The 15,180-nt window shown below is 38.1% G+C and overlaps 1 protein-coding gene across 6 annotated transcripts in view; it reads right to left on the bottom strand.

Moving 5' to 3' along the window:
• LOC123745076 (trafficking protein particle complex subunit 13) overlaps positions 1–15,180 on the bottom strand; it is a 28,877-nt gene that overhangs the window by 2,661 nt on the left and 11,036 nt on the right. For all 6 annotated transcript variants that reach the window (XM_069306242.1, XM_045725382.2, XM_069306244.1 and 3 more), the window contains 4 exons: positions 3,157–3,253; positions 2,429–2,661; positions 2,122–2,222; positions 1,042–1,192 (listed from right to left, as the gene is read on the bottom strand). In XM_069306242.1, coding sequence (XP_069162343.1) covers positions 1,042–1,192; positions 2,122–2,222; positions 2,429–2,661; positions 3,157–3,253 — 582 coding nt within the window. The remainder of the gene's footprint in view (positions 1–1,041; positions 1,193–2,121; positions 2,223–2,428; positions 2,662–3,156; positions 3,254–15,180) is intronic.

Here is a 15,180-nt window from a genome sequence, read left to right as displayed (position 1 = left end):
ATCAGAGAAATTAGAATGAAAAGTACCAGCAATCCAGCCTCCATAACATGCCAAACATTACTTGGAGGGAGGTTGAGTGTTTGGAATCCTCTACTAGCTTATTTTGTGAGCAGTTAACCTCAGTGATCAGTCACTCTCTAATTCCCATGGTTTGAAGATGGGAAGATGATTCAAAGATGGTTTGACATAGCATTTGCCCTGGCAGGTAAGGATAGTCACTAGGAGCCAGTCATATCAACAATGTACTATTTGTGTTTGTGACATGCTTTGGGGACCTATTGAGAATTAGGCCAGAACTTTGCTGACTTTATAAAAAAAAAATACCTCCTATGTATGGTAATCATTTTAATAAGATCCTCTTTAAAAAATTATAAATAAATTATTAGTATTATTATAGCAGTAGTAATAGTAGGCAACCATTAGTAGTAGGCAATATTATTTGTATTATTATTTGGCTAGCAAATAATCCATTTTACAATACTGTAATTCTGTAAGTATTTGCTAACACTGTTTTAACAATAGCCTTCAATATTTCTGCTTTTACTGTATTGGTACAAAAGTTCACCTGCAATTCACAGACGAGGATAGGTAAGACTTATACAACAGCCCTAAAGATGTTACACTCAACTTTATCAATTTCTTATTTCCTTTATAATTGTCAACACATTTTCTCTTCAATGTGCTGCTAGAAGAAGCTTTGTCTAAAAATAATGTCATTTAAGTCAATATGTTAAAAGGATATTTTTAATTTTGTCTATAAATCCAGAGATGAGAGACGAAATAATGTCTATACAACACGAAACATCCCTAAATTACCTGATGTACACGACCTGTTTGCTTCTCAGCAGCCAAGCTGGAAAACACAAGGTCTCTCACCTCTCCTAACTTTGAGTGTTTCAGTTACAAAAACATTTGCTTAAGTACCATGGCATAAAACCCATACTCAAACATTACCCACTCAATAAGTTGTTAAAATATCCCATTAGTTATCATATATCATTGGTTAAAAGATGAATTAATGTACTATTTTATAACACTAACCTGCAAACCAGTTTGCAGTGGTAGTAAAGTGAGTGAGAGATCAGTAGACTGTCCAGGCTGAAGAGGTGGTAGACTGCAACTGCTGACTCCACTCCATTCTGAACCTCCACCACCTCCCAGAAACTCAAGGTGTAGTTCTAGAATCCGCTCACTGGTGAGAAAAAAAAACAAAAGAAGCATTAATATACCTTGTATAATCAATCTGAGTGTAATATATATTTTATAGCAAATATACAGTGGAGTCTCACTCAGTTTGATTACTTCTACAACTTCCTGCATTACTAAAGAACTTTTGTTGCACTTTGACTGTTATTTTCTTCTATTTTATGCATCAAATATGTTTTTATTCAGACAAAAGACAAAACATGCTTTTGAGCACATTTTTAAAATAAAATCATCCTTTTTTGAGCCTCATGTCAGTAGCTACTCTACCCTTATGCACTTGACTTGAGTACAGACTATTCAAGAGGCTCCGAGTAACTGTAGTCATATGGGGCAGGAAGTTCAATCGAGAGCTCAATCCACCTCAAGGTGCTATAACATACAAAAAGCTTAAGGAGAGGAGCCTCTACTGCATTTGCAAACTCAAAATCACATTTAAATACATCCATCCAATCTGGATGGCCACCATATAGGTCACATCTGGTGGCCCAGATGTGATGTTTTGGACTCCAGCTTCAAGGTAAACCTCATCTAACTGTGAGAAGTGTAAAAATGAACCTACAGTAATTACAAAAATTAATGAAAATGGAATTCACTAAGAAGTGAAATGGTGGCAGCCTCTACATAGCTTCAAATGTAGATATGACAAAGCCCAATGGACTTGAGAACCTGCACACCAGTTGATTAAATGCTGAGAGGCAAGACCACAGAGCCAAAGCACAACCCTGGCAAGCACAATTAGATGAATACACACACAAGATTGACCACCATGAGACCACCACTCATCCTGCAATTGCACACACACACTTTAGTTAATACCCATCACATCAACATTTATATAAATAATTTTAACTATTTAAATTGACTTCGGTAAAACTTGTTTATGATTTAATAAAACACCCACCATAACTGTCTTACCATATATTAGAGATAGATAATCCAACTTCAAATTGTTCTTCCAAACGAACCACACTGGGAATTCGTTCAACTGTCACTCGTACATCTCCATACTGTGGTGCCTAAAATATGAATAATATTTAAAATATCACAAATCAATTATTACTGTACAGGGATACTGAACTTTTACATAACATTATAGTACTGTTCATAGAAATGTACATAAAAGTGTACATACAAATAAAACTTGTAACTAAAAACTAAATATTTTATATTAGGTTTTCCTTAGTTCATTAACAATATACCATGATAAACAGAATTTTTAAACCATTCTCTGAAGTTGGCTGGTTTGAAGTCGACCACGATCGCCCATGTTTGTTCGCCATACAATGTCTAGTTTTCCTATTGCTGTGGCTTGTCGAAGAGCTGCTGGATTGCTGCGAGCCTCTGGTCTGGGTTTGAGGCAATACAAGTACTGTCTGGTGTCATGGGGGTTGACGACATTCATTCTTCCAAACACCAACATATTCGATTCTTGAGAAATCTTATTCATAGGTGTAACTGAAATATACATTTGTATCTTTAAGTAATAATACAAAAATGCAGTTTTGAATACAATAAAACCCTTCATTCTGGTGGGCTACTCAGCAGCTCCCTAATGCTACAAGTTGGAAAAGACCAAGTCTCGGAAAACACACACCAGGTATGTGAACACCCAAGAGCACCTATTGGGAACTGCATTCTGCAGTAATTCCAAGATAATGATCCTGTAAAAAAGCTCAAAAATATTTTTAATGGCACAAAGAATTACAGATTAGAATTACAATCTAATTAATAATCCTGAAGTTACTACAATAAATGTTATAATTGTGAGAAAATAATAAACACAAAAAGGTACAACAGAAGACACTTCAGTACTTAAAATATAATATTTTAAGATACATACTGTAGTTTAAGGGAACATAATGACCTGCAAGAGAGAGACTTCACAGACCATAGCTTTATATCAGACAGATCTTGTTCTGAAAAAGTAGAATCTGTATGGCAGTAACATACCTGAAAAGAATGGTGAAGGTTCAAGCTCCACTTTTTCTAAGCAGAGTGGCCCAGATGTGATGTTTTGGACTCCAGCTTCAAGGTAAACCTCATCTGACTGGGAGAAGAGTAAAAATGAGCCTATGCATTATTATTTCATGTAAACAAGAATGGGTTATTTATGAATATTACTGGTATCAGAAATGCAGAACAGGACCTGAGAGGGACAGTTTACTAAGCAATTATGTAAATATTCTACACATAATAAAAAATTTCACTAGTTTTTATGTATTAAGGTTACTGTAACTACTATAAATTATGATCCATACCTGTGATCTATATGTTACACAATATGTAACATATGTTATTAATTAAATAAATGTTTAGGAGACAAGAAAAAGAATCAAAGGAAAAGCTTCAGCAAGGGGAGACATGCTATGCATCATAATGATGTTCATCCTTTGTTGTCGAAGATGACCATGACTCCAATATATGAGTTGAAGTTATGACTTGCACTGGACTTTGATTAAAGTGAGGGAGAGTTGCACATATCAGCCTCACACTCTTGCCCTGGCCTATTTGAGTCCAGCAGCAAGACAAGTAGAGACGGCAGGAGATAGGTTAGGAAGTAGTGAATGGCCAGCAGTGTCCTACATGTCTTACTGCTCCCAAGTTGTGCTCCACAAAGCTTTGCTGGGTCTGCCTTCCTGTCCTTTGAAACATTCTGGTGGTTTTATCTGTGCAGTCTGCTGGGTCCAATCTTCGCATGCATAGATAGACAAGTCGTGATTCACCGAGGGCCCCAAACCATCATCTACCCTCACCTGGTTTTGCCTGCCAGTCGAAGCAGTTTACCAGGTTGTAGTTTGCAATGTTATTAGCCCTGTGGCCCTCAAACGTTAATGATATGCAAGTTGACTTATAATACCTTGTATCACTTTGCACTTGCTCAAGTTAAACTCTAGAAGCTATTTACTGGACCATTCCTTCAGTCTGTCAGGATCATCTTGTAACCTCTTGCAGTCCTCCTCTGTCTTAATCCTGCTCACAACTGTAGCATCATCGGCAAGCATTGAGAGGAATGTACACACAGAAATCACAATAGTGTGATACATCACGCTACTCTGTCCTTCTCTTCTTGCTTAATGCTTGGTCATAGAAATCTATTGAACCTATTAGACATGATTTGCCATCCTTGAAACCATGCTGGTGGTGTGTTACAAAGTTTCTTCTCTCCAAATGTGCTACCATCTTTTTTCTCATAATCTCCATCACCTTGCATGGTATAAAAGTTAAGGACACTGGCCTGTAGTTTATGGGCTCCTGCCAACACATGTATGTATATATGTATGTAGTCACCTAGTTGTGCTTGCGGGGGTCGAGCTCTGGCTCTTTGGTCCCACCTCTCAACCATCAATCACCAGATGTACAGATTCCTGAGCCTACTAGGCTCCATCATATCTACATTTAAAACTGTGTATGGAGTCAGCCTCCATCACATCACTGCCTAGTGCATTCCATTTACTAACTCTGACCTGAAAAAGTTCTTTCTAATGTCTCTGTGGCTCATTTGAGTACTCGGCTTCCACCTGTGTCCCCTTGTGCGTGTACGACCTGTGTTAAATAATCCATCCTTGTCTACCCTGTCAATTTCCCCGAGAATCTTGTATATGGTGATCATGTCTCCCCAAGCTCTTCTGTCTTCCAGCGACGTGAGGTGCAGTTCCCTCACCCTTTCGTATGTATGTATAACTGTATGTACATACATACATACATACAGTTATGTATAAATGTATGTATAATTTACTGGGTCAAGGGACAGGAAGCCAGAGTGAATTCATAAACGTTAGGCATTTATCAAGGTCCCATCCCTCCTCCCAGGGTCAAATTACTGACCCTGCCCAGGAAGCACCCCCACAACAAGCTGACTAACTCCTGAGTACCTACTTGCTACTAGGTGAACAGAAGCATCAGGTGAAAGGAAATATGCCCAACCATTTCTGTTCCGCCTGTGATTCAAACCCAGAATTCCCGATTGTGCGTCAAGAATGAACCCGAGTGTACTACCGGAATCCCTCCCCAGATGTATGTATGTTGTGACGATAATCTCCTTCAAGAGATTGAGCCTGCTCTTCCCTCCAAAAATACGTCGCTACAAATATATAAAACTACTATGGAAGAAATGTCCAACAACGACAACAACATCTCCAAGGTTTGCCAGAGAGCAAAACGTATGCAGCCAGGAACACCTGCTCCACCTCAAACCGCCAAACTACCTGTCTTGTCGCCTGCTCGCCGCTGATTGGCTGCGGGGTCCAGCTGCAAATGCACTCCACCCACCATACTACTTGATGTCTGGGGCCGCCACGACCTCAGTCTTCAGAATATCCCGTGCTTTCGACAAGTTAACACGTCTCGTTGGTAGACTAAGCCCCAGGCTTACGTGTACTAAGAGAAGTGATAGCTTGAAGCCAATATTCCGGCACCTATTTCCTTTGTTTGCCATAAACTTGTTATTTGCTCACTTGTCTTAACGTAACTTTTCATTTTGCCATTTGATTATTCTTATTATTTTGATTGATTGATTTTATTATACGAATTTGTATGTCCATTTTTATTCATGTTTTGCTTTCTTTAACGTAATTAAAATTTCATTGTTAAAATTTACTTGTGTTTTGTGTGTCTTCTCCTTACCTTACCACAGACGAAGTTCCAGATTTTCTATTTTTTTTTGTTTCTATGTGACGAGGCCATACCCCTAGCTTTGAACAGCCGAACACCAACGCGTTACCGTCACAATGTATGTACGGTATGTATTCATCTAGTTGTGCTTGCGGGGGTCGAGTTCTGGTTCTTTCGGCCCGCCTCTCAACCGTAAATCAATTAAATCCCCCCCCTCCCCACACACAGGAAGCAGCCCATAGCAGCTGTCTACCAGGTACCTATTTACTGCTAGGTAACGGGTGCATCAGGGTGAAAGAAACTCTGCCCATTTGTTTCCACCATTGCCGGGGGATTGATTCCTGGTCCCTAGGACTATGAATGCCGAGCGCTGTCCACTCAGCCACCAGGCGCCTATGTATGTATGTATGTATGTATGAAGGTACTGTATGCCATTCCTAATACACACAAATTACTAAGGCAATATTAGTCTTAAAATTACAAACCAATAGTTTAGAAAGAAATATACAGAATGTACAGTGCAGTAATATATTCTAATCATTCAACTAACAAATACAAAATACAGTACGAGAAAATGAGAAGGAATATTCTATAATGCATTAATATTATATACTACAATAAATGAAGTATTTCATGTGTCATACTAGAATTTAAGAGACTTCTGCAGGTTCGAGAATACTGTAACTGAAAAGATTATAGTCCAACATTTAATTGCCAAGTACAAAACAAAAATCTGAAGAAAAAATTCATACTTACAACAAAATCCTGTATGCAAGTGTGCAGAGCAGCAGGTAATCATGCAGAAGCAAGCAATATGACCATGCAAAAACATGCTCAAGTTAGATATGTTGGGAAAAATAGCACACCTGGCTCTTGCTGTGTGCCAACTTGAAAAGAAAAAATTATCCTTAAATTTTAATCAAATTCACTTGACCACAACACTACTACTCTGGATAAATATGGCTTTAAGTAAACATGAAAAGCACCTTCTGAACACGAGCCATTCAGTTGCCCTTCCCCCCACCTACCCTCCCAAGAAAAGACCTGTGTGTACTCTGGACAAGATTCTATGTCTGGCAGGCAACACTCTCTCCATTGGCATCACATGGAACTTTTTGAACTGTCCCTGCAAGGTTATTAAGGTCATAAAAGTTATTACGTTATTAATGGTTAGGGAATATGATTGCAGATGTCACTAGTGGTTATGCGGAATATTTGGAACTATGAAATGCTAAGAATATAATTTCTTAGAATGTGGAATAGCTTGGGGGATAATTTAAATGGTTGCCACATTATCTATAATGAGGCTGCCACACTATATTTAATGTCAAGCAAATCCCAAGCAGCAGAGGTTACAGTAATGACAATAATAATTTATTTAAAAAGTACCGAGACTCAGATTATAGTGGTTGATAAGCAGACACAGTATTTGTAGATTTCATTAAGCCACTAATTACACAGTACCTGTATTTTAGAAATAAATTAAGGGGTGAAATGAGCTTTAAGTTTTTTAGATAATTATACACTGGTACCTCCAAAATATGAATTATATTATTCCATACTTAATATGGATTTGCATTAAAATCTGGATTTCCAAATACTTCTGCTTTTTTAAACTATTACCAAATTTTCTGAACTGTTCTTATATGAAGTCGTAAGTAAATGTTTATGCATATTTGCACATATAATTTAAAAATAATTGTTTTGTGTACCAATAAATAATAATTATACAGAGACTGCAAAATATATTTCTAGCACTACATCATGCCAACTTAAACTTGTGCAATCACCCTAAATTGGTTGTGAAGTCCTCAATGGCCATGGGTAATGCCAGTCACTCGGAGATCAAATGTTCACTCCAGGCTACAATGCTGCATAAATCATTGGTAAGCAGCAGCAGCAACTAAATCCTCATGCTTAGATAGTTTCAATGTTTTTATTTGATTACACTGCCCTTATTCATTCTACCACTGCCCTTTATTTTATTCACAAACTATATGAGCTGCTTCCTTTGCTTTTATTATCAGGAAACACCAGTAGTACAAATGCCATTTTCCTTTGCCATCTGCTTGCCATGATCATGCTTTTCTAATAATGGCATTATCATCCACGAAGAAGAAGTTCCTCTTATCTTTGTTTTGTGTACCTCTACTACTCGTACAGCACAACATGGCTTCAACTCACAAATAATATTACATCAGGAGAAAAGTTAGTGAAAATACTTGAATGCCAAGAGATCAGACTACACTTGCAGGTAACGAACACACACACACACCTCCTTTATCATTTTTATGCCCTTGAAGGGACCATTTGATAAGCTCCATGTGGCACCAGTGCTGAAAATGTCACCCACCAGATTGTCACAATCCCCTGTCCAAAGGATTCAGTGGATCTTACCTATGGGGGCAACTGAATGTGAAGAGCTCAGAAAAAGTTAATTGGCAACTGTCATATTATCATGAAGAGTTATTGGGAATTAAATTCAATGGAATATCCAAACTGCTAATGGATACTATTTGCTAAAACTAAAGATTACTACAACTAGAAGTATCTACAGCAATATAGGACTTGTAAGAGTTACAGGATAAAATCTAAAAAAAATGAAGTAACATAGAATACTTCAGTCTCTTAAGGTAGACATTGGAAGATACACAATTTAACAAGTCACAAGTAGTCTAAGTTTCTACAGTAAATACAAAGATATCTAACATTTTTAACACAGACATAACAAAAACTTTATTAGCTGCTTCAGAAACTAACTGAATACCAAAAATAATTTTAATGTCTAAGTGCCCCTTAAATAAAGAAACAATATATTAGTTTAGAAAGCCAACAAACTATTTCACAGAGGCATCATTTATTAGTTGTGCAAGTTAAAAAAACAGCGTTGGGTGTAATGAAATGCCTATATCTGGGAGAGCCCCCAGTGGCTTCCTGTAACAATGGGTCCAATCTACCAGGTCACATCAGCCAAGGAATTCTTAGGCCTACCAGGGACCAGTGCCAGAACCTGGCCCCCCCTCCCCCTCACAGATGCACAGGGAGTGGTGACATTTCACCATCTCACCAGGAATGGCATCTAGAAAGTCAGCAAATCAAAAACCACTGCTGGGTTCAAAAGAAACCAAAGCCTCGCAACCTGCCAATGAATGTTCCCAACTGTGTAAAAAAAAAAATTATTGAATCTTTCAAAATTACAATGAGCTTGTTCACCCCACCATAGAAGAGTCTTATCCCCCTCAAGGGATTGGAGCAGATGCACAAACAAGACCCACCAGTCTACTGGAAGGAAGAGGGGAATAGAGAAACCACCGAGGCTCACCCAGAAATAGGCGTTTCATTACATTCAATGCCGGTTTTCTGAGGGGGAGCCCCTTGTGGCTTCCTGAAGCTAACTAGACAAAAAGAAGGAAGAACACATTGAAACTTACTATGGGGGGGAAGGGGAAACTGCAGGAGTCTGGACAAAGAAAAACCCTCAGATGAGAGACACGACCCAAGGCAACACAAGGACACCGAGGCCTGGAAACATTCACCGAATACCGAGCCACCAGAACCTTGTTAAACTCCCAAAATCCTTAGGCCCAAATATCACCAAAGGCCATATTAGCCAACACAGCCTTGAGAGTGGCATATTTCTGAAGATCATGTGCACGAGGGAAGACTACAGGCTGGCTAGACTGAATAATACTACAGATGACCTGAAAAATATGAGACTTGAAACAAATCATGCACTAGAGCAGAATTGGTAGTACAAAGGTAATGGAGGAGAGCCACCGCCGGACATAGCACAGGATGCATCCTCTAGTTCCTGAACCTCGAATGTATAGGGACATGCCAATAAGCGTTCCAGAGGGTCAGGGATATTCAGGAGCGTCTCCAATGAGGGAAACCTGGGATAAAGTGATCATCCAGAACATGAGGCAAAGGATGAACCAGTTCAGTCTCAAAAGGCTAAATTGGTTCATCAACCTCCTAAACCCCTGCAGCCTTGGTTTTAGAAAGCAAAAAAAAAAGCTACCCGCTGAGCAGCCACATGCCCACATCCAGGAACAGGACCAGATCAGGCAAAAATCCAGTGGCACAAAGAGGCACCACCAAAGAACACATGAGTAGCAAGTGGTGGACAGAGCCCACAACTCACTACTTGAGCTCCTGGATATGGCCAGCATATGCCATGCAAAACCCACAAGAATATAGAGGATAGTCCACAAGTCAGGATTCGTAGGGGCTGATGTGACATGTGTGGAGCTATCTCACTGTGGCTAGCTACAGGGAACCACTGTTTGGACTCTGAAGACTGATGACGAGTAATTTACTCGCATTGTCTTTCTACACCATCTTCATGTTCATAAACAGTGTATAATGCTAAATTGTTCTACAAGACACCAGTTAATCTTTCCACTATTAGTTATTCAGATGTTATGACTAGCAGATATATAACAATGTCAGATTAATGTGAACTTAGGCTTTGACATGCCATGAACTAATGAGACTGGAATACAGTGCAACCTCAATTCAGCAAACTACATGGGACCATCTCTGATTCATTGGAGCGAGGCATTCGTTTCAACCAGAGATACCTTCTGGAGGCACTTGTGATATGCACTTTTTTGTTAAAGACAAGAAAAATGCATTTGCTTCAGTTATAGCTCTTTTACTGTTACTTACATCTACAAAAATCATTAAAAATGCAATTGGAGCCATATTTAAGAGTGCTACAATTCATTCCCAAATATTTCCCACACTCTAGGGTTAATTTCACTGAGCAAATTTTAATTTCAACCAATCATATGAAGTACAACTACTAAATGAACCTGCCTATACAGTATACAGATTTCATCACATCTAGCACATTTTCCATACCCTAACCTTGAAACTTCCTTTTCAAAGGTAGAAGAGCCCATATTTTAATGAATAAAAAACTGCTGCAACTGGAAATGAAAATGAACCACATAATTTGGTTTTAAATATGCTCAATGGCTTTCCCAAGAACTCTTAGACTCTTTCTTCTAATGTTGCATCCTTCTACAAAAATCTTTAAAAATGTGATTGGAACCACATTAAGAGATAACATTCATACCCTAATATTTCCCATGCTCTTTATGGGTCAATTTCATTGAGCAAAACGTTTAATTTCGACCTATGTATGACATGAAGGGCAACTACTGTATCAAGAGAACCTGTTTGTAAAAGCATTTAATCTTGCCCACCATATTTATCATGCTTCATTCCCAATTCCCATGGGGACCTTTAACATGCCACAAGCCTCCTGTCCTCATCAAGGCCACTAGTGAGATGGTAGCCCTCAGGTAAATTTAAGTAAATATTTCAGTGAATGAAAACTGAAAACCGTGTAACTGGAAACCGTGTAAATGAAAATGAACTATAGAGTTTGGTTTTAAATATCCTCAATAGTTTTCCAAAGGCTTCAACTGTGCCTTATAATGGCTGCATGATATGTAGCATTACATTAGTTCTATGAAAATTTTATTCGTTGAATCAGGTGAATAATTTCAGCCTGGAAAGCATTCGATGCAACGAAAGATTCACCAAAACGAGGTTCATTGAATTGAGGTTCAACTGTAGTTGTGAAGTCAATCACATTTTACTGACAAACAATTGAATATAAATTAAGAACAATTGTATTGTGATTCACTCATTAAATAGAATTGGAATAATCAAAAGCAAATGTAATAAGTCACTTTTCAGCATAAGCAGCCTATCAGAATTTTAAAGCATAAGCTTTCATGCTAGCTAACAGTACTACTCTGTTTTGGCCAAATATGCAAAGCTACCAAAGCCTTCAAACACTTATAATACAATGGGTCTGAAGTACAGTATAAACCCTGACTAATTCTGACTACTGTACTAACATTTTATAGATCTACTGGACTGCATAATTATTGGCTATTGTATAGCTCCTTTATATAATTTCTTGTGGACAATATAACTTCAAGCACCACATTTTAAGTACTTCCATACATTATAAATAAATTGGCTCATCCGACGACCTACTGTAACAAACAACATTTATGAATTAAACCACCAAAATAATCAGATCAATCAAAAGAGGAATGTAATGGAAAAAATAGTATTGAATGTCATGAAACGTCACTTTCTGAGTAAGCCCTGGTGGCTCCCAAAAGCTATACACCAAGATGGTTCCCATCTACCAGGTAGCATCAGCTGTGGAGTTCTTAGGCCAATGGGGACCAGAGCCAGGTTCTGGCTCTGGTCCATTTTTTTTGACATGCTGACTTTCTGGATGCCTTTTCCGGCGAGGTGTCAAAATGTAACCACCCCCTGCACCTCTGTGAGGGAGGGGGGCAGGTTCTGGCTCTGGTCCCCGGTAGGCCTAAAGAACTCCATAGCTGATGTGACCTGGTAGATGGGAACTATCTCAGGAGCTTCAAAAGTCATCCCAGAGCAAAGTTGCATTGAATAACAGGATGGATTGAAGGCCAAAGCACTACAAAATTCAAACATGGAAAGACAGTATAGTCTCATCAAACTGTTGTAAGACACTGAACAAGCCATAAACATGTATCATCATCATCATTACACCAACTCCCACTTCCATGGGATTAAGGGGCACCAGACCAGAAAACAAAGGGAGCAATATAGTGATAGAAAATTCCTGTAAACAAATGGTCACATTAGCAGCTCTTCCACTAATCAGCTCAGAAGATTTTCAAGGTACAGTACTGTACAGTATTCTCTTTAAGTACTCTGTACAGGGGTACCTCGGTTTAAGAGTTTAATCTGTTTCTGGAGACATCTTGTAACCTGAAAACTTGTAAACTGAAGCTAATTTCCCCATGAGAAATAATGGGAAATGAATTAATCAGTTCCTGACTACCCAAAAACCTTACTTCAAACTAAATTTTATACCTAATTCATTGAAATCTACACTACAAAAGTATGTTCAAGTTATTACTTACCCTTGCTGATGACTGCTGATGGCATATGGAAGATGGTGAGGAGGAGGGAGGAGAAGAGGTGTTACTGTTTGGAAGGGAAGTCCCCTTCCATTATAATATCAGGCAGTGAGGACTTCACTGGTGTGCACTCTCTGGCACGTTTTGCCTGCATACCACTAGGACTTGCTTGTCTTACTAAGAATCTGTCTAAAGGCACTTGTTTTTCTCTACATTTTAACACTTATCTGTGGTAAGACATCACATTGTCATTTAAAAGGTCATTGCAATGGCCTGCTATAGCTTTATCTGGGTGAGTTTTATCAACAAAAACTTTGCAGTTCTTCCCATACTTCACACATTTTCTTAATGAGGAAGGGACATCCTCTACTCTCAACTATTTTCTTAGGTTGAACCTTACCACTGGCTTTCTTGTGACCATGGCGAGATATACAACAAATTTTATGCTCAAATAGCAAAAAATCTAAAAAGAAACGGTAAATCCTTGTGAAGAATTCAGACGGGATAGTCACTGGGCGAGAGGCACTGGTAAACTGAGCGGCGATCGCCGTGCCACCACATGCTAGGTCAGCCCGTACGCGTATTAACACCCTCGTATCCCAATACAAATTTTCCAAGCAAATCCTGCTTGTAACCCGAAAAACTCGTAACCAGGGGCGCTCGTAAGCTGAGGTACCACTGTATCTTCCATTAACCAGTTTTCCACAAGCTTATCATTAGAATATCCATTTACCACTCTGCACGTCTCTTTACTGCATATCTTTGGATATCATATTTAAACCATGATAATTTCTTCAAGATAAGCAAAAACATATAAATAAGATGCCATAACTTCAAGCTTGTCAGGTGATTTTGCAGAATATACAACAAGTGTAACTTCTCTCAAAGTAATATATCATGGGACCGTCTTCCTGGTGAAGCAATGAAGAACAACACCTCACTGCCAGACACAACAAGAAAAGCTCATTATATGAAATAGGTAAATATTTTACAAGTTATATGTCCACTAGATATAGTATTTTAAGTAAATATATGCAAGTACTTAAAATTGTGGCTATTCACATACATAAGCAGTCCAAAATGTATGACTTGGTTGTTTGCCTATATTTTACAGATATACTGTATCCATAAATATGACATATCTGAAGTACTGTATTGCTGATGCAGAACCCATTCCTTAACCCTCAGGCAGCAGTCATCGTCATATGTTGATTCACAAGGTAATGCGGTTATTGTCATATGACGATTTAAACAATCATTGTCTGGGTTTTACATGTATGAAGCAAATAAGGATATAATAGGTCTATGGGGTTGAAATGAGGTTTACCTTCATTACATGAAAAAATGTAATAGTTGCGTGTGAAAAAAAAATGAAAAAAATCAAGTGGTTACGTGTGCTAGGGAAATGCAGTTGTCATAAATGTTACTAGAAGAATGAGGTTATCATCATATGACAATTTAAGCAATTATTGTCTGGGTTTTACATGTAAAATACAACTATGGATATAATAGCTCTCTATGGATGTAAATAAAGAGAAACAAGTGATAACAGTCAGACACACATCCGAGGATAACACAAATGTGTCAGCAAAGTTGAGCACCGGGTGTTGACAGGTGCCAGACACAGCCATCACGCACCTTTCCAGTGCCTTCACACAGTAGTAGTAGTCGGCATCCATCAGTCTTGGGAGACTATGGAGTTGCGCTCTGGTTATCATTCTGGAGTGGAATCTCCAGGGCGCAAAGCCAGGGTAGGAAATTCCTACCTTCTTTCAACTACCTTCCTACCTTCTTTCTACCTACCTACTTTCTTACAGGGAAGGAAATGACAGGAAATTCACCAATTTCCCTTCACCCAATGAAACGATAAACATTCACCCATTTTCGTGTTTTTCTTACATTTTGTATATACATTAATAATTCTATACTGAAAAATGATTTGTTGAAGTTTTTATACAGTATTTTTTGTACATAGATGGGTATGACCATTTCTCCATAGCCACTGTCCAAGGGTTAAGAATGGTAATGTGTCTTCAGATGTGAAATGAAAATGCAGAACTCTTGAACTTGGATTAGAAATGACTAAAAATAATAAGTGCATCCAGATTTGTCAGATATATGAACTACCTGCTACTAGAAACACCTAAATATTACAAAAATATACAAAAGTTTAAAATTTTATACTGAAAATATGACAAAACGAATAGTAACCGACAGATTAAGGTCAATTTCTTCAACGATTAATCTGCTATAGATTTTAGAAGCAAAATAAAAAAATGTTGTACCGTAATTAAAATAATTAAAAGACTTTCAACTTTTTAGCCATTAAGAAATCCCTTCAGCTTTAAAATTCATAGAGTTTTTAATAAAATGCCTCAAATAAAGCAATCTAAATTAACAAATTTCTAAGCATAAAAGAAAC

Source organism: Procambarus clarkii, chromosome 57 (assembly GCF_040958095.1).
Source record: "Procambarus clarkii isolate CNS0578487 chromosome 57, FALCON_Pclarkii_2.0, whole genome shotgun sequence".
Classification (NCBI taxonomy): Eukaryota; Metazoa; Arthropoda; class Malacostraca; order Decapoda; family Cambaridae; genus Procambarus; species Procambarus clarkii.
Note: the sequence above shows the minus strand (reverse complement) of the source record. Positions and strands in the feature narration are given on the sequence as shown.